The sequence below is a fragment of the Aquila chrysaetos genome, chromosome 1 (genome assembly GCF_900496995.4).
Source record: "Aquila chrysaetos chrysaetos chromosome 1, bAquChr1.4, whole genome shotgun sequence".
In the NCBI taxonomy this organism is placed as follows: Eukaryota; Metazoa; Chordata; class Aves; order Accipitriformes; family Accipitridae; genus Aquila; species Aquila chrysaetos.
Genome location: NC_044004.1, coordinates 83,536,869 through 83,554,596, shown reverse-complemented (window position 1 = coordinate 83,554,596; position 17,728 = coordinate 83,536,869). Strand labels below are relative to the sequence as shown.

The 17,728-nt window shown below is 58.4% G+C and overlaps 1 protein-coding gene across 7 annotated transcripts; it reads left to right on the top strand.

Moving 5' to 3' along the window:
* The first annotated feature begins 8,088 nt into the window (after positions 1 to 8,088).
* LOC115342134 lies at positions 8,089 to 12,076 on the top strand. 7 transcript variants are annotated; one of them, XM_030016304.1, is made up of 6 exons: positions 8,089 to 8,771; positions 9,003 to 9,315; positions 9,594 to 10,577; positions 11,449 to 11,543; positions 11,625 to 11,709; positions 11,815 to 12,076. In XM_030016304.1, exons 3-6 carry the CDS (start codon positions 10,399 to 10,401, stop codon positions 11,963 to 11,965), a joined length of 510 nt encoding a protein of 169 aa, XP_029872164.1. In that variant the 5' UTR covers positions 8,089 to 8,771; positions 9,003 to 9,315; positions 9,594 to 10,398; the 3' UTR covers positions 11,966 to 12,076. The 7 variants fall into 7 exon arrangements, 4 of the variants coding, with proteins under 4 accessions (XP_029872164.1, XP_029872081.1, XP_029872003.1 ...); XM_030016221.1 differs by having other exon boundaries at positions 11,785 to 12,076; XR_003923716.1 differs by having other exon boundaries at positions 8,089 to 8,460; positions 8,569 to 8,771; positions 11,449 to 12,076.
* Positions 12,077 to 17,728: the final 5,652 nt, after the last annotated feature.

The following is a 17,728-nucleotide window of genomic DNA, read 5'->3' as shown; positions in this document are numbered from 1 at the left end:
CAGCAACAGTCACACCACCCCAGGCAGTTTGCTACCCACTTCTCTCCACAGCCCTCTTAAAAAGCCTGTGAGTACCTTCGCCTTTAGCACTGCTGAACGTCACTATATCATCAGCCTCAGTGCATTCAGCAAAAGTGCAAGTCCAGATGCAAACAAAACGAATGAGGATGACAGAAGCTCATCACATGAGGATCTGCAGGATGTACACTTCAGTCTGAGGTCTACATAGTTAGGTTGCTTACCAAATCACATGGTACATAAATTCAACTTTTAACCTTCAGCAGTCTTGGATTTCTGTGGAAGCAAATAAGTTTTACTGAAATGTTCATAAAAAAAAAGAGATTAACATCAACACACCACAGAATTTAGGATGTGCAATAGTCATAAGGTAAACTAAGCCAAGATCTGGGAGGTGTCATAGCCATAAGGGAAAATAATCAGATTGCTGCTGTGCCTCAAGCAGCAAGGACTGCAAGTAAGTTTACCTGGCTAAGATTATCCTTTTGAGAAAAGCAGCAGCACAGGTCTGTTCCTTTGGTTTAAGATGCCATCTTACAGGTACCTAATTGCAAGCCTCAAGAACTGGATCTCCCTTGCAGGGAGTTGCCTCCAATTAGTTAGCCTCTCTACAGCAAAATATTCAGAACTGATCCCATGCCATGTCAACTTGGCAGCCCCCGAGTATGGGTGATATTTTAAGAACAAGGCACGATCTTCTGTAGATAGAGTTACATAACAAAAAGTACCTCAAGCTCCAGATACTTTTCTCCTAGTGGAGGTAGTCTGCTATTGATATATAAAAAAATAAGAGCCTGTAGAACTTAGTCACTGAGAAAAAAAAAAATGACAAAGTCAGCCCTTGGTGAGCTATTCCAATTGAAATGAGTAGTTCACTGGACTAAAAGGGGTTGTCCTTGACCTAAAACATCCCATATGTAACTTAAAAGTTTGCATGTTGATTCCTTTCAAAATAACATCTAAATTCAGGTTGAGTTCTCCACTGTACATCTATGCACATTTGGTGTTTGATCTGAACACAGTTACACTGCTAGCAGTAACAGAAATACAGTGTGGACTATTAGAGGTAGAGCCAACACAAAACTTACTCTAAAATACCATACTAGGCTTCCCGCACCTGCATTCACAGCAAAATTAACATAACGCTGATTCCTGGCATATAAGTTTCCCAGACTCAGCAGGGCAACTGTGTTAACTAGCAGCATTTGACAACTAACCCTTACAACATTTCAGCCCTTTTAAATTGACAGCCATTTGTAGAGTCAATCGGGAAAAAGCAAAGCAAGTCATCCAAATGGCTCTACTCACCCCTCTTGCAGAGCAGTGCTCGTAGTGGCAAGAGGCTTATCTTCATAAAAACCTGGAGCTCTGCGCAGGCATTAAGCAGCCAGCCCATTTAGATTGGCGCTTTCAGCAGCAGCAACACAGATGCTTTCCCCCATCGTGCACAGTGGTTCTCGCTGGCCACACAGCTGCCTTGTCCTTGCTGGCGGGGGGGGGAGTCTTGTCGTGTGTGTGTCCCAGGTTTAGAACCCCAAAGCCATTTGGGCTAGAAGCATCTACCCCCTTATCCCCCCCCAGGACATGAACTGGTCACTACTGCAGCCTTGCACTCCCTGGGACCAACTTCAGCAGCTTGCTAATGGAGGGCAGGGGGGGGCTTGCTTACCAGAAGGCAGATGCCTGGCATCACCAGGAGCCCCATGCAAGCACTGTTACCTCCCCAAGTAAATTGGGGCACCCCCCCCCACACACCTCAGAGCAGCAGGGTCAGCATCCCACCTCACAGACACAAAAACCTGTTGCTAACAAAGCACCTGCAGTTCTACCTCTGCTCCCAGCTACAGCAGAGAGGGAGGAACAGCTCAACCCCAGTTCAAAGTAGCCCCCCACCCCATTCACACAGGATACCCCCACTTACAGGTGCCAGAGCTCCGCAGCAGCCGCTCCTTCAGCGCAGTGAGGAGGAAGGCTGCAGCCCCAGGCACAGCAGAGAGGGAAGAGACCCTGCGGCTCCTGCCTGATGCAGGGAGGAGGGAGAGGAGGAGGAGGAAGGAGGGACTGGAGAGGACAGCCCAAAGCCAAGCTGCCAAGCCCTGGGGCTAGAGGGTTGTCACCTGCAGCCACTGCTGCCCTGGGGTGGAGGGGGATGCCCAGTTTGTGCATCAGGGCTGGGTTTCTTGCTTGTGTTTCATTGCAGAGCCTCCCCCTTCTGCTCTTTTTGAGGCATCCCTTTGCCATCAGAAGCTTGTTATCAGGGCCAGGGACTAACAGTAACCTCTGCATATGCCAGCCCTCTGGCACTCACCCCCAGCTATTATAGCTGGGGGGAGAAACAGCAGTCCAGGGCCATCCCCAATGCACTGAGTGCTCCCCAGCACAGCATGCACCTATCAGGCTCATCCTGCATGCTGAGCTACAGCATTTAGATCAAGCCTCTCTAGAGAGGGCAAGGGTAGCTTTTAAATTCACAGCAGGAACTAGGGAAAAAATAACAGTCTATATGGCCCAGGTTAAACTCATTAGCCCTTGTATCTGAGATAACAGGTTTTGCCTTATCTCCTTCTGCCTCCCCAAAATCCAAGTCCCACCCAGATCCCGCAGCCAAAGTTGGTAATAGTCATCCCACCGTGATCACTAGGAGCTTTCTCCCTCCTCACACAGCTAAAAGCTGGAAAAAGGGAATCTCAGGAGGGCCAATGACTGCCCCAGGCCCAATTTACATCTCCACATCCAGAGCAAGAAAAGAAGCTCCTGGGCTTTGACTTACACTGGAAAAAACACCCCTGCTCTCAGGGGGTTCCCCACAGTACCAGTCCATGGGTATAGGTTACCAAAACTGCCCCTTGATCTGGCCTAGGTTTAAACAGGTAATAGAAACCTTGCTAGAAATCAGGAGAACAAGAAGTCCTGCCATAATACTATAATCAGACTGGGTATTTCTAAGCATAAACAGTAAGGCAAAAGTTAACAAGCATGCTTTAAAAAGAAGATTCTACTACCTTATTGTATCAGCCAGTAGAAATAAAAGAAACCTTCATTACCTCACTTACTGCCACTAATTCTGACAATACAGACAGATTACAATAAAACTGGAAGACAAACAAATTTAAACCGAATGACAGCAGGAAACAAAAACCTCCCCTCCACATGCACAGCCCCACAGTACTTAAGCAGGGTCAAAGGCGTATCAATAACACTATCCAAATAAAAGCAGAAAATAAAGAGAGCAATAAAATAGCAAAACCAACAAAACAAACAAACAAAAAAAGTGAGAATTTACAACATAGCTACCACTGAAGTGAAAAATGAACCCTCCGGCCTGAGCTTAAATGCAGATCTGTGTCCAATGGGGAAGGGTGTGTGGGTGGTGGAGGCTCCAGGTGAGGCTGTCAGGGTGATGGGGACCTGGTGGGGCACTCCGAATGCCTCTACCAGCAGCTGAAACCAAGCAGCTCTGACGCCTCCACTGACATCTCCCGTGTTGGCTTCCCAGCAAGGCTGACAGCATCCTGTGGAGTGAAGGGTGAGGCAGAAACATCATCTCTAATTTAGGATGTGTCCGAGTGTCTTCTCTGCAGTGAGGTGCAGTGAGGGCGAGCAGTGAGAAGTCTGTGTGCGGTATATGTGCTGTTAACAGAGTTACCCTCTGTCATCCATATCATTAGATCTATGTGGTGAGTTCAGTCCTTGTTTTTCTCATGGTAATTCCCAGGCTGACAGGAAAACAATTGCTGGGCACAGACTATGAACGGAATGTTTACTACTTGATTTGCCTACTGTCCTTCAAATCAATCAACAACAGTTGAAATTAGAAAGATCCATTTAAAATAATAAACGTGGGGAGAGACAGGCAAGGGAGAAATGCTTTCAGCTTTTCCAGATCCCAGACCCATCCCAAGCACATTAAGTGCAAGTAGCAGGCTGTCACAATTTGCAGCCAGCAGCACGGATGGCTGTAGCAGAAGCGAGGAGGTCTCTGTGGATTCTGTACAGGGATGAGAGCATCAATCTCACACTTGGATTAGGTATGTGTATTTTGTTATACGCCCGAGAATACATCATGAGGCTTGTAACAGTCCCATCTGGCCTGACGAAGAAAAAAAATAATCTGAAATTGGAAACACCTCATTCAAAAGAACCCTTTTCTGCCAGGAAAAAACTGAAATGTCCCTCTTCAGCTGGAAGTGCTGTTTTTGTGTGTCTGTGTACACTAAGATGTGCTGCTGCCTCGGGTATGGGAACCTGCAACCAGCAGAGCAGGATTTGGATTTGTGTCCCAGGTGAGCTGCTCACGGATGTGGTGGTGTGAATGTTTGCTTTCTCTGCCTCAGAATGGCTCACAAAGTGTCGATGCATTGTGGGGCTATCTTGTGGTCTAATTTCTTCTAATGTGAAAGTCTTTCAGCTGTTAAAGGGGAAGTTGCTGTGCAGGAGATGAACTATGCTTGGACTTGAGGTTATAGACTTGGTTTTGTTCTTGTAGGGCCTGAAACAGACTGTGACATTGCTGTTGTCACTGTAGACGCTTGTGAGAGCTCAGAGGATAATGATCCCCTCTCCTCTGTATACTGGAGCAATCATTCCCGAAATATATCCAGCTCAGGGTGAGTGCTTTTGGTTTTACCTTCAAATAGTGTGTGTGTGTGAGTTGCAGCTTGCCTGCTTTCTGTCTGCCACTGTGCCTGTTAGAGGGGGTTACCTGTCCTCTCAAGCACAGTGTCACAGGCATGCGTGTTAGGTACTGTGTGAGGACTGGCTGAGAGGGTAGGGTGGCCTTGGCAGGTAAAATAATAAAAATGGTATCAACCTTCATACTGAGTGTAAGGCCACGGTTTATGTCGCAGCAATGACTTCTGTCTGTTAAGTCTGGGAGCTCATCAGTAAGTAATACCAGGGAAGAAGGAAGCTCTGGTTTTATTAACTCAAGGAAAGTAAGAGCAAGTTAGTAACTCAGTGGGATATTAGGACAACATGACATGAAGTATTTCTGACGGAGGTGGTGGTTTTGACAGTTCCCCGGAGTATTAGAAAGCCTTCACCTGGAATTGTCTGCATTAGCCAAAGCCCCCACATTCAGGAAAGGTTAATTTAAAACAAATTCACGGAGATGCTGCTGAAGGACTGGAAGAGGATGCCCTTTGTAGGAGAGAAACTGCCAAGAGCTCCCCATTGTGTAGCCCGTATAGCACATGCTGAGGCAGGATCTCATTTTTTGTTGTTCTTGAATCTCAGAAGTAACTACCAGGAAACAAAAACAACATGTTTAGCTACAGGAAAGTCTTGAAAGGGTACCTATTGGGTATAAGCTGGCAATGAGCAAATTTAGGTAGGAAATTAGAAAGCTTTTTCTTAGGAAAAACATAACCAAACAGTACCCCCAAATATTTTTAATATGGGATTTTTTCAGCCTGAAAGAAATGCTCCCTTGAGAATTCTCAACCCTCAGTAAAGCCGGTGAGATTCCTGTGCAGCTGTCCTGACATGGTGGTATTTGCTGTGTGTGAGCAAATACGCTCTGACCTGTGCAGGCAAGAAAAGAGTGAACACTGGAAAAGGTTTCCTGAATGGCATTTCAAAAACTAAAACAGCCAGCTTTTACACTACATGCTTTCTTTCCTCCTGGTATGCCATAACTGCCCTTTCACTCCATCTTTTACTAGATGAGAATTTAAAAGGAAACTGGTTTTGGCTACAGTAATTTTCTATAGCCAGTGACAACAGCTGTAACTGGAGATTCATTTCAAGTCAGACAGGTTGCTCAGAGCTGGGAATAAAACGGGCCTGGACTGATTTTGTTGGTGTCTGGGGAGTACGGACTTTTTGGGGCGGGGAAAGAAATGAAGGAAGCATCACTTCTAGAAACTGAGTTCAGAAGCAGATATGCGTGTATTTAGGATGTAAGATGTAGTGCGACTGCTGGACAGCAGAGGAGTTTGATCTGAGACACTTGAGACCTTCAGCATTTGACTTCATTACTGAAATGTGATGTTACTGAAATGTGACAGCCTTGAAACTTGCATTTCAGCTACAGGGAGACTACATTAGAGGTGCAGGTAAGCCCTGGATGCTTCCAAGCACATTACTAAACATAGCATCTTAAAAAACCAACTGGGGTTCAGCTGTCTGAACAGACAAGGGAGGACTGCTGTTGCTGGAAATCTGGCTGGAATGGGTTTTAGGCATGCATTGGTTCCTGCCTTAATTTCTCACTATGAAAGATGTTTTACTGACTTACTGTGGCTTAGGAGGGAATGACCACATACAAAGCTGAAGCTTGCTGCAATTGCAAACCTGTCTTTTGGGTTCATTTCTATGCTTAACCTCACTTGTGGCAGACTGACACCAATCTGTAGATTGTTTCTTTTATCGGCTTTCTCTCATTTGCAGGATGGACGCATCCATCTCCGAGAAATACATATCTTGTTCTCCCTTAGTCAGTACAAAACTGACTTCTCTGTACTTCTTTCTGCTGCTACACCGTTGCTTGAGGGTGAGGGTTACTCAGTTTTCATCAAAACTAACAGCAATTGGGCTTCCAGGTCCTCCGGGCAGTCCTGAAATGATTTTCTCACAGTACCTCGCTCCTGGTACAGCACTTGTTTTCTCCGCAGGTTCTTGCTGGCTCCCCCACTGCCCCTGTAATAGATGCAGGCAGGGTGGTGTAGCCGACTGCCCTGGGATGTTGTTATTAACGCTCTGCGGGGTTGGACTCGTGCGTCCTCAGTCCTGCTACCCGGTAAAGTCTGCTTTGTCCTGACAGCTTCCTCTCTTTGGAGAGAAGTGGAAGCTCGGGTCTCCTCTGCTCTCCGCTCCCGAGTGTTTCCAAGCGTCACGTTTTGTCGTCTCCCTCCAGCTCGCTGCCGGGTGTCACTCCTTCTGCGAGTAATGTGTGTTGAAAACGGGTACCCAGAAGCGATCTATCTGTTGGGTCTCTTTGCAACAGCCTGGGAGGGCCCCTCCAGCAGGTACTGCTTAACCAAAGGCCGTCCGCTTCGGAACACCCACCCGCACCCTGCTTTTGCGTTCCTTAACGAGAAATCGGGCTCCGTCGCAAAAAAGATTTAGGGGTGCCGGGACTGGACGGCGGTCCGGCGAGTTCCTCCTCTGATTTCCCACCTGCCTTCCTATGGCGAACGGGGGGAATTCGGGAACGGTGGCCGCTTCGTGCGTGTACGCCGTGGGGCAGGGAGGAATCGATCGCCCAGGGGAAGGCGCAGCACCTGCCCCCCCTCGCTCTCAGCCGAGGGCTTTTGAGAGGGTACGTAGGGGCAAGCAGAGGCGGCCACTCCTCACGTTGAGGACAGGGAATTACTTATCAAGGAAAGCTGACGGAGCCAAGCCAGCCGGGGACACCGGCCGGGCTGCGGCCGCCGCGGCGGGGCGAACGCTAGGCGGCATCACCGGGACGGTGTGTGTTCCCGCCCTTCCTCGCTATTGGCTGTTCGTCGCAGGCGCCCGCACCGCTGATTGGTCAGAGCGGGTGGCGGCCGCCCCCGCTCGGCATGGGTGTGCCGATCCGCCCCCCCTCCGCCGAGGCTTTAACAAGCCCTGGGGATGCAGTACCGGACGCCGCCGGCAGGGGGCGCCGTCGTGAGGGGACCCAGCGGAGCGGGACGCCGCGGCGGGAGCAGGTACGGGCGGGGCGGGGGGTCCCTGACTGGAAGGGGGGGGTCCCTGACTGGAAGGGGGGGGTCCCTGACTGGAAAGAGGGTCCCCTGACTGGAAGGGGGGTGTTCCTGACTGGAAGGGGGGGTCTCCGACCGAAGGGGGGTCCATGACTGGACGCGGCTGCACCGCTGCTCCTCGGGCGGCGTCCCGGGTCCGTTAGAGCACCGGCACCCGCGCACCCGGCTCTCGGGGCAGCGTTTCGGGCACCGCTCACGCCGGGCCGGGCGGCTGCCGTCGGCCCCGCCGCCGCTTTCCCTCTTCCCAAAGCCGCCGCCGTCGCCCGTCCCCGCCGGGGGCCGAAGCGGCCCGGGCAGGGGCGTCCGTCCCCCGCGCGGGCTCGGGACGGGGGGCTTCGGGGCGGGGGCCGCCGGGGCGGGTGCTGCCGTGCCCGGAGGGCTCTCGGGGGCCGGCCGGGGCGGTGGGCGCGGGCTCCGCAGCGGTGCCGGGAGCCGTGTCTGAGGTCCCCTTCGGTGGAGCTGAGGCCGTTTTGGTGCGCTTTGCGTGGTCCCCGTGTAACGCAAGTGCTGCTGGATTTGCCGAGACCCCAGGCTGCGAGACGTTCTGTCTCGATTGCTCTGGGCTACCCCCGTTTCCAGCCCCGTTTCCAGGCCAGGACGGTTTGGGCTGCACAGGCGGGGCGTTCCCTGGACGCGGGGACGTGGTCTTGGCACCCAAACCCACAGACTGGATGACCCACGGACTGTCAGCCGTTCCTGGGGCTCTCCAAAGAGGGGGCGCAGGGAGGAGAGGCTGGTTACTGCCCTAATCGTGGTGAGTAACGGGAGGCACGAGGAGAGCCACCACGAGCTGCAGGCACCTCGTTCGGCTCCACCTGTCTTCCCTTGCCTGGCTTTCTCCACAGTTTCTTCTGGTTCCCAGCTTCGGGTATCGGCAGTTACTCTGAAGAATGCTTTCTGCTGCTTCCTTCAAAAACCCAAGAGCTGCAGCTGGTTCCCAGTGGGGCCGGAGCTGGGGGGGATCGCGTCCCCCATGCTGCTGGGGGCAAGCGGGACTGGGACCAGAACTGGTGCAGCGGTTCTTCAGGTCACCCAAACAAGAAGAGCCTGTCTGTAGGCGTTCTGGTGAGATCAAGGGTATAATTAAATGCATTTCTGTTTCCTTTTGCTTAACACCGTTCGTTAGCTGATGTGTTAAGCAGCTGTTTACCAGTCCCCTGTGTGTGCTTGCTAGCCACAGGTTACGGTTGAGATGTACAGTTGGAACTTAAGATTAAAGGTTAAAGTGTTGACTTCGCACAGCAGTCGTTGCGTTTGTGCATTAATTTTTACCATGCTTTTCTCTCCCCCCCGCAGGCCCAAACAGAGTGTTTTATTGTGCCGTGTCCATCTCCGAGCCCTCCCCGTCCGTGTGCCTGACCCGGCAGCCCCTCAGCCGCTGGCTTTTTGCCGGGAGCCCGCAAGCGACCGCGGGCAGACGCGGCGCTGGCTGTCGGCCGCGACGTTTCCCGGCTGCGGGAGCTGCCGTCGCCGCGCTGCCTGCGCTCTGGCAGCTCCCCGGGGCTCTGCTGCGTGCCGGGCATGAGGGCTGCTTGCTCACGGGGCTGCCGGCATCGGGGCAGCCGCGGCTCGGGGGAACTGGCCGACGCCATGGCTGCTCCCAGCACTGGTGAGCGGGGACTTTGCTCGGGGAGGGGGAGGAGTGGAGCTCCTGGGGGTCTGGGGCTACCGCAGATCCATCCCTCAGCCGCAGTCCCGGGGGCTGATGCCTCCCTGCAGGGCTCGCTCTGAGAGGCCTCGGGGGGAGCTGCGGCATGTGCTGCACATGCCCCCTGCCCGGGGTGTGTTAAGAAAATGCTCTTCCTTAACGATGACATCGGTTGGTCTTTATCATATGAAAGCGTATTAACTTTGCTGATCTCTACTAGTTCCTATTCTACACCGCAGAGTGATGAGGCTGTGGGGTTTTACTGGAGACGTGGGTAGTGCTCGTGCTGAAGTAAAACAAACTGAAGGATGGCCGAGCCCCGCACTCGAGGACTTTGCTTTGTGGAAGCTGAGAGCTGTCCCTGAAGGATAAAGGACACCCCGGGACATCCGAGGTAACGCCACCATCCCAGCCCTTCTGACGCGGCTTTGAAACCCTCCCGGCATCGGCTGGCGGCACGGAGAAGTGACTCTGGCAAGACGGACTCCGGGGCCGTCTGGATCCACAGACAAGCAGCAAGAACGCTGCAGAAATCGAGTTGCTGTGCCGAGTTTTTCTGTGAGCAGGAATCCTTAGTGTGGGTGCCAGCGATGAGCCGAACGTTTGAAGGGTGCGAGAGCTCCGGGTAAACCCACGTTTGGGATGCCCCGATGTGGCTGAGACGCCTCAAGCGCACGGATAAGTATTTTCTCTTGTGATTCTGTGCTTTGCGTCCCAGGCTCTCTCCTGCGTCAGCACAGGCCAGTTGTGGATTCACTGACAGGAGCTGAGCCCCCCTTCCCAGCCGGGTACCCCATCCTGGGCGCTCGGTTCCCGCTCCGCTCTGGGGCAGGCGCGCGGGGCAGCCGGGGGCGAGCGGTCCCTTTCCCTCTCCCCCCCGGTGCGGGACCCGCCGTGGGTGCCCGGCTGGGACCCGGTGACCTCCCCGGTGGGTTTGGGCACCGACCCTCTGGGGTCCGGGGCAGCAGCTACAGCTCGGCCTGTGGGGCTGGGGGTCCCCGGCAGCTCCGCATTTCGGCCGCGGGATCAAGGCCTGCTCAAAGTATGAACTGGCAGCGGCTGTACGGGCTCCACAGGCCGGACTCCCGCCCGGTCCAGTCCCCGACAAGAGGGGCTCCTGTCCGCCTCCGAACCCGCCGCAGAGGGGCCGCAGCCGTGGAGAAGCCGCGGAGGGGCCTTCGCACAGCCGCCAGTGGACCTCGCACGCCTGCCCGCAGCCCGGGGTGAGTACGAGCGCTCCCCGTAAAAGCGGGGTTTGCCTGCGGTGACGGGTTTTGCTGCCTGCGGGGAGCTGGCACGGGCAGAGGCACCGGGGCCGCACAGCCGAGGTGGGGACGGCCGGGCTCCTCCGACGGCACGGCCGTGCAGGGCGACACCTTTGAACAGGGCATCCTTGGGCATCCCGCAGCAGGGCGGTCTGGGCTCCGTGTGAAGCCATCGTTTTACTTAAGAGCTAACTTTTCAGCTCAAAACGCGCTGCGGTGGGAGCAGAGGCTGCTCCAGGGACCCGTACCGGCTCCTGCGGCCCCGTCAGTGAAACCGGTCTGGCCGGGCGACGGCCGTCCTGGTGCTGCGGCCCAGGCGATGCCGTGTGGGAAAGCTCATCCCGGTGCCCGGGGAAGGAGGGGTGCCGGTGCGTGTCCCTTGGGGCTCAGCGCCGCAGGGCCAGGCCCTGCACCCGCCCGGGCAGGGTCCCCCCGTGGCCAGAGGCCGTTTGTGGGCGCAGGTGGGGACCCTGGGGTCCCCATGCCCACAGCCCGCGCTGAGCCAGGGCCGGGCAGGTCTGGGCCGCACGTTTCAGGGGGCTGTGGCTGCGAGGGGCATTGGGAACTGGTGCGGTGCTGGCCTGTCCCCAGTCTGGGGCTGCTGGTTGTCAGTCTGTGCCGCTGCTGCTGCACAGGGCAGGGGGGTTCAGCCAGATCTGGGGAGAAATGGGACGTTTCTCGTGTCCTGTCCCCGTTTCCACCACTCCACTCGTGGGTGTGCGGTGCTGGGCTGCTGCTGCCGAGGGGCCGGGCAGAGCTGCAGCTCCGGGGCTCTTTGGTCCCGGCCACGCTGCCAGGAGCTGATTGTCCCACATCTATCCCTGCACAGGGACGGACGGACAGACGAGCCCCAGCCACGCCGGGAGCGGAGCCCCAGGAAGAAGCTGAGCTGCCTGCGCCTGCCCGGGGACTGTGCGGCTCCAGGTCAGTGTGGTTTCGGGTCGGTTGTTTGGGCCCCCATTTGTTTTTGTTAGTTTGTTGGTTCAGGCTCCCGTTTGTTTGCAGGTCCAGCTCATGGACAGCTCCAGTTTCTTTGTGGCACCAGTTTGTTTCTGCCCTGGTTTCGGATCCAGCTCATGTGCAGCTCCAGGTGGGTTGTTTCTGCCCCTGTTGATGTTGGCTCCCCCCCCCCCCGTTTTCAGCTCCGGCTCATTTGCACCTTCAGCTCATTTGTTTCTGCCTCCATTCATTTCAGGCCCAGCTCCACCTTCAGGTTGGTTGTTTCTGCCCCGGCTCATGGATGGCGCTGCCTTGTTCCAGCTCCAGCTCATCTGTTTCTGCCCCGGCTCATGGACGGCTCCAGCTGGTTCGGGCTTCCAGCATGTTATAGACTCCAGTTGGTTTGAGCTCCAGCTCCAGCTCGTGCTTGTTAAAACGATCTTGGCTTTTGGCAAGGTCGTAAATCAATCACTGTCATGACTTGAATATGAATATTAAATGTCATAACTGTACAGGCAGTGACTGGTGTGTTTGTGTTTATTGTTCAATCACTGGTCCGGGGGTGGGACACCCCTTGAATAAAGAGTTGGAAACCCGCAGCGAAAAGCACCTTTTCCCCCAGAGACTATCTCAGACGTTTAATTCGGCCTGGTGCATGCCAGCCTCCCAAGCTTCGGGGACCAACGCGACCGGACCCCCACCTCCGGTGGGGGTCCACGCACCCTGCCCACCCACCCCCCTACACCTCCCACCCACCACCACCACCTCCCACCACCCACCCCAGGCCCCTACACCTCCCACCCACCACCCACTGCCCCCCCAACACCCAACCCAGGCCCTCACCAAACACCCAACGCAGTTCCCCAACATCCCCCAACTCCCACCAACACCCCCCAGCTCTGGCCACAGCAGCAGCCGCCCAGGGCTCCGTTTCTGAGCCCAAACCGGCAGGACTCGGGCTCTGCTCCAACCCCCGGCCCGGCCCCACCACCGCAGCCCCGGGGCTCCCTTCTCCGCCCGGGGAAACGCCCGGCTCGGGCCGGGGCCCCGCGGCTCTCGCGTCTCCAGAACTCCCGGCGGAGCCCCAAACCCCCCCCCGCTGCCGGGACGGGGGGACCGGGCGCTGCTGGAGAGCGGACGGGCCGGAGGGACCGGCGGGGCGGGCCCGGCCGCGGGCGAGAGCGAGGACGCGGCGGGGGTCGCCGGGCTCCGGCCCTCCGGGCTTTATTCCCCGAGCCCCGCCGCTCCTCCGCCGGCAGCACCCCGCGGCCCCTTCCCGGCTCCGCGGCCCCGGGCCCCGCCGGGGTAGCCCAGCCCAGCCCGGCCCGGCCTGGCCGCCGCCACCGCCACCGACGCGGGGGAACGAAAAGAGGGGGCCGACGGCGGCCGCCGGGGTTCAAATCTGCTCGGCCCCGCCCCGCGCAGGCGCACCCAGGCCCCGCCCCGCGGCCCCGCCCGGTCGCACCTGTGCCCGCCCCGCCCCGCGCAGGCGCCCTGCGGCCCCGCCCGCTCGCACCTGTGCCTGCCCCGCCCCGCGCATGCGCGCCGAGGCCACGCCCCTCCTCGCCTCCTCTTCCGCCGCCAGACCGGCCCCGGCAACGGCCGCGGTGGCCGTCGGTAGCGGGTCGGGGGCGCCGGGCGGGACCCGTGGTTCGGGACGCGGGGACGGAGCCCCGGCCGGGCCCGGCGGCTTCTCCGGGGCGCTGCGGAGCCCGGGGGCGGTGAGGTGGGTCTGGGGTTGGGGCCGAGGCCGGGTCTGGTTTGGTTTTGGGCCTGGGCCTGAGCCTGGCTCTCGCCTCGCGGGCGTGCGCGGCCGGTGTCCGCCTCTCCCCGGGCGGGACGCGGGCCCGCGGCCGGAGAGTGGCGGTACCGGGGGCCGGGCCTCGGCGGGGAGCGGCGGCCGGGCCCCGGGGCCGAAGTCCGGCGGCCCCCGCCTGCGCCGGGCGGGGGTGCCGGGCTGGTCCCGCGGAATAAAGGCGGAAGGCGGCGGGGGCTCGGCGGGCAGCGTGTGTGCCCCCAGCCCGGTCCTGGTCCCGGTCCCGGTCCCGCCCGGCCGGGGCAGCCCAGGGCCCGAGAGGGGCGGCAGGCGCTGCTCCCCTCTAGCCGCGGCCAAGCCGGGCCCCGGGGGGATCCCGGGAGCAGCCGCGGGCGCCCAGTGGGAGCCCAAACAGGCGGGGCTGGGGCTCTGCTTCGAGCCCCCGAAGGCGGAACGGGCGCCCGGTGGCTGAGCCCTAAAACTGGCTGAGGGAGCCCGGCTGCGAGTCCCCACAACACGGGGCCTTGGCTCTGCTTCTTTGCTGTAAGTGGGGTCTGGTAAGCCTGGTTTCAAGCCCCCAGAACGCATGACTTGGTTTCGGTTTCTAAGCCCCAACCCTGGCTGTCTGGGTCCCAAAACACAGCACTTGGTCTCTCTCTGGGAGCCCAGAAAGTGGCTCCCTGACCCATGCTCCAAGACCCTGACCCACAGAAATTAAGTTCTTTTCCTCAGCTCTAACACTGGCCACATGAGCCTGGTTTCCAGGCCCCCAAAACACAGCACCTGGTCACTGTCTCTGAGCACTAAAATGCAGGACTTGGGCTCTCAGCTCTAACACTGGCCATATGAGCCCAGTTTCAAGCCCCAAACACACAGCACTTGGTCTCAGTTTCCAGCCCCTGAAACACAGCACTTAGTCTCTCTTTGTTAGCCCCAAAACTGGCTTGGTGACCCTGGTTCCAAGACCCTGAAATGCAGGACTTAGTCTCTGTTTCTGAGCCCCCAAACTGGCCAAATGAGCCTGGTTCCAGGACCCCAAAACGCAGGACTTCTTAGTATCTGTTTCTGAGCTGAGCCTGGTGTCACACCCCACATGTGCAGGCTAAGTCTCTGTTTCTGAGCCCAAAGACACAGCACTCAGTTTTCAGCGACCCCCCCCCCCCCCCCCAAAAAAAAAAAAACCACAGCACTTAGTGTCTCTCTGTGAGCCCCCAAACTAGCCAAATGAGCCTGGTTCCAGGACCCAAAAATGCAGGACTTTTAGTCTCTGTTTCTGAGCTGAGCCTGGTGTCACACCCCACATGTGCAGGATAAGTCTCTGTTTCTGAGCCCAAAGACACAGCACTCAGTTTCCAGCCCTTCCAAAACGCAGCACTTAGTGTCTCTCTGTGAGCCCCAAACTGGTTAAATGAGCCTGGTTCCAGGACCCCAAAACACAGGACTTAGTCTCTGTTTCTGCGCTCTGAACCTGGCCAGATGAGCCTGGTGTCAGGGCCCCAAAACGCAGGACTGACTTACTTAGTCTCTGTTTCTGAGCTGAGCCTGGTGTCACATCCCATATGTGCAGGGTAAGTCGCTGTTTCTGAGCCCAAAGAAAGACACAGCACTTGGTTTCCAGCCCCCCAAAATGCAGCACTTTTAGTCTCTCTTTGTGAGCCCAAGACCTGGCCTAGTGACCCTGGTGTCAGGACCCCAAAATGCAGGACTTTTTGTTTCCGAGCTCCAAAATTGGCCACATGAGCCTGGTGTCATGATTCCAAAATGGAGGAGGACACAGTCTCTGAGCTGAGCCTGGTGTTGAGACCCAAACATGCAGGACACAGTCTGTTTCTGAGCCCAAACATGCAGGACTTGGTCTCAGTTTCTCAGCTCTAACACTGACCAGGTGAGGCTGGTTTCCAGCCCCCCCAAACACAGCACTTGGTCCCCCTTTGTGAGCCCCAAAACTGGCTTAGTGACCCTGGTGTCAGGACCCCAAAACGCAGGACTTTTAGTTTCTGTTTCTGAGCTCTGAACCTGGCCAGATGAGCCTGGTGTCAGGACTCCAAAACACAGGACTTCTTAGTCTCTCTTTCTGAGCCCAAACACACAAGACTTGGTCTCAATTTCCAGCCCTCTGAATGCAGCACTTAGTCTTGGTTTGTGAGTCCCAAAACTGCCTTAGCGACCCTGGTTGTCAGGACCCCCAAAATGCAGGACTTTTGGTTTCTGTTTCTGAGCCCCCAAAATGGCCAAATGAGCCCGGTGTCACGATTCCAAAATGCAGGACTTGGTCTTTGTTTCTGAGCCCAAAAATGGAGGACTTCATCTCGGTTTCTCAGCTCTAACACTGACCAGATGAGCCTGGTTTCCAGCCCCCCAAAACACAGCACTGTTCCCCCTTTGTGAGCCCCAAAACTCACCTAGTGACCCTGGTATTAGGACCCCAAAACGCAGGGCTCGGACTCTGTTTCTGAGCCCCCAACTTGGCCAAACGTGCAGGACTCGGAGTCTGAGCCCTGAACCTGGCCAAGTTACCCCGGTTTCAAGCCGCAAACACGCAGCACTTGCTCTCAGTTTCCAGCCCCCCAAACGCAGCCCTCGGTCCCCCTTCCGGAGCCCCAAAACCAGCTCAGTGACCCTGGTGTCGAGCCCCCAGGTGCAGGACTGGGCTCCATTTCTCAGCTCTGGCCCTGACCCACTGAGCCCCCCCAGCGCAGGACCCGGGCTCTCTTTCAGAGCCCCCAAACCGGCCCGCCGACCCTGGCATCGAGCCCCCCAAGCGCGGGAACCGGGCTCCGACTCGGCGCCGGGCCGGGACCCCGCAACGGCCGCTGGCGCGGCCCGGGAGCGCGGGAATGGCTCTCGGGCCCGGCTCCGGCTCCGCTGAGCCTCGGGCCCGCCGCGGGCCCGGCCTGGAGCCCCGAACCCGGTTCCCGGCGCCGGGAGCAGAACGGAACGGGCCGGGGGCGAGAACGGGAGCGAGGGGCTGCGGCCCTCGGGGCTTTATGCCCCGGCAGCCGCGGGCCCCGCCCCGCGCCCCGCCCCCTCCATTGAGAGACCTGGGCCGCCCCCTCCTTTAATGGGACCGCCCCGCCCCCTCCATTGAGAGACCTGGGCCGCCCCCTCCTTTAATGGGACCGCCCCGCCCCCTCCATTCAATGACCGGGGCCCGCCCCCGCCATTCACGCACCCGGCCCCGCCCGCCGGGGCCGCCCCGGGTCCCGCCGCCCGCCCGCTCGGCCCCCGGCCCGTGGCCCCAGTGCAGCGCCGCAGAGCTGCGACGCCTTCCTCCCCCCGGGGAAGAAGAGGAGGTTCCCCGGTGCCTGCGGAGACTCAGATCGGCCCGGCCCGGCCGGGGAACACGCGTCCGTCCCGCCTGACGCCAGCCGGCCCTTCCCTTGCGGTGCCAGGCATCCGCCTTTCCCAGAAGCCCGTCCTGCCCGCCGCCCCCAGGGGCCGGGGCCGGGCAGAGAGGCGCCGCCGGCCGCTGGGGTCACCCTCCTCATCCTCACCTCCACTTCTCCCTCCTTCCCCTCGCTCCGGAGGCAGAGCGCGCAAAGCCGGGGCGCGGGGGAGGAACGCCGACTCCGAAACAAGACAGCGAGACTGGTTTTCGCATCGGTTTCACTCCGTTCTTCCCATTCAAACTCAGCCGTAGCACTCGGGGGAGCCTCTCTCCGTGCCGCGCGGCCCCCGGATTTTCCACAGGCACGGCCGAAACGCGCTTCCCGGGAGAAACCGCTTCGCTTCAGCCTGAGGCTGGCGAGACCCGTCCCGCCGGTGCAGCCGCTGGCCGGGGGGAAGGGGAACTGGAGCCCGGGGAGAGGCCGCTTTGGCCCTCGGGCGAACCCCCGGAGCGGGACCGCGAACCCCTGGCTGTTCGTTTCGGGGAGGAACACGGCTGCTCCCGGCATCAGCAGAGCCCCGGGGCAGGACTTGAGCACGTCTGCTGTTCCCCGCACTGATTTATGGCCGCTCAATCGCGTTTCAGACCCACCCGAACACGTGGCACCGTTGGGATCCCAGCTACCAGGAGCGGTCCCTTCCCAGTGGGAAGGGCGACGGGATGTTCTGAAGCCTGGCCCGTAACGGGGCGGTGGTGGCACAGGAGCTCCGCCAGCCCCCCACGAGCGGGGCCGCGGGCACTGACCCCCCCGGGTGCCCCGGTCCCCCGGCCGCGGCAGCCCCACGGTCCCTCCGGAGCAGGGCCACGAGCTGCCGCGTGCCTCGCCGTCGGCGACCCGCGAGAGGCGACGAGCGCTTCGTCCCCGTCGTCCCTCGCGCCGGCGCTTTCCCGCTCGGGGACCGTCTCGCCGGCGCTGCCGTCCCCCAGCGCTGCTCTTAACCGCGACGCCGGCGGCAGCCCCGTGCCCGTAGCCCGCGTCGAGCAGAGCGAGGTCTCCCGCGTTCAACCCCGCTAAAGCCCTTCGCG

Bases quoted from the DNA above. Each gene is read 5' to 3' on its own strand.
- LOC115342134 (XM_030016143.1), top strand. From the start codon at position 10,399: ATGAACTGGCAGCGGCTGTACGGGCTCCACAGGCCGGACTCCCGCCCG. The intron at 10,578-11,448 runs GTGAGTACGAGC...ATCCCTGCACAG, and splicing joins ACGCCTGCCCGCAGCCCGGG to GGACGGACGGACAGACGAGC. The intron at 11,544-11,624 runs GTCAGTGTGGTT...GTTTGTTTGCAG, and splicing joins CGGGGACTGTGCGGCTCCAG to GTCCAGCTCATGGACAGCTC.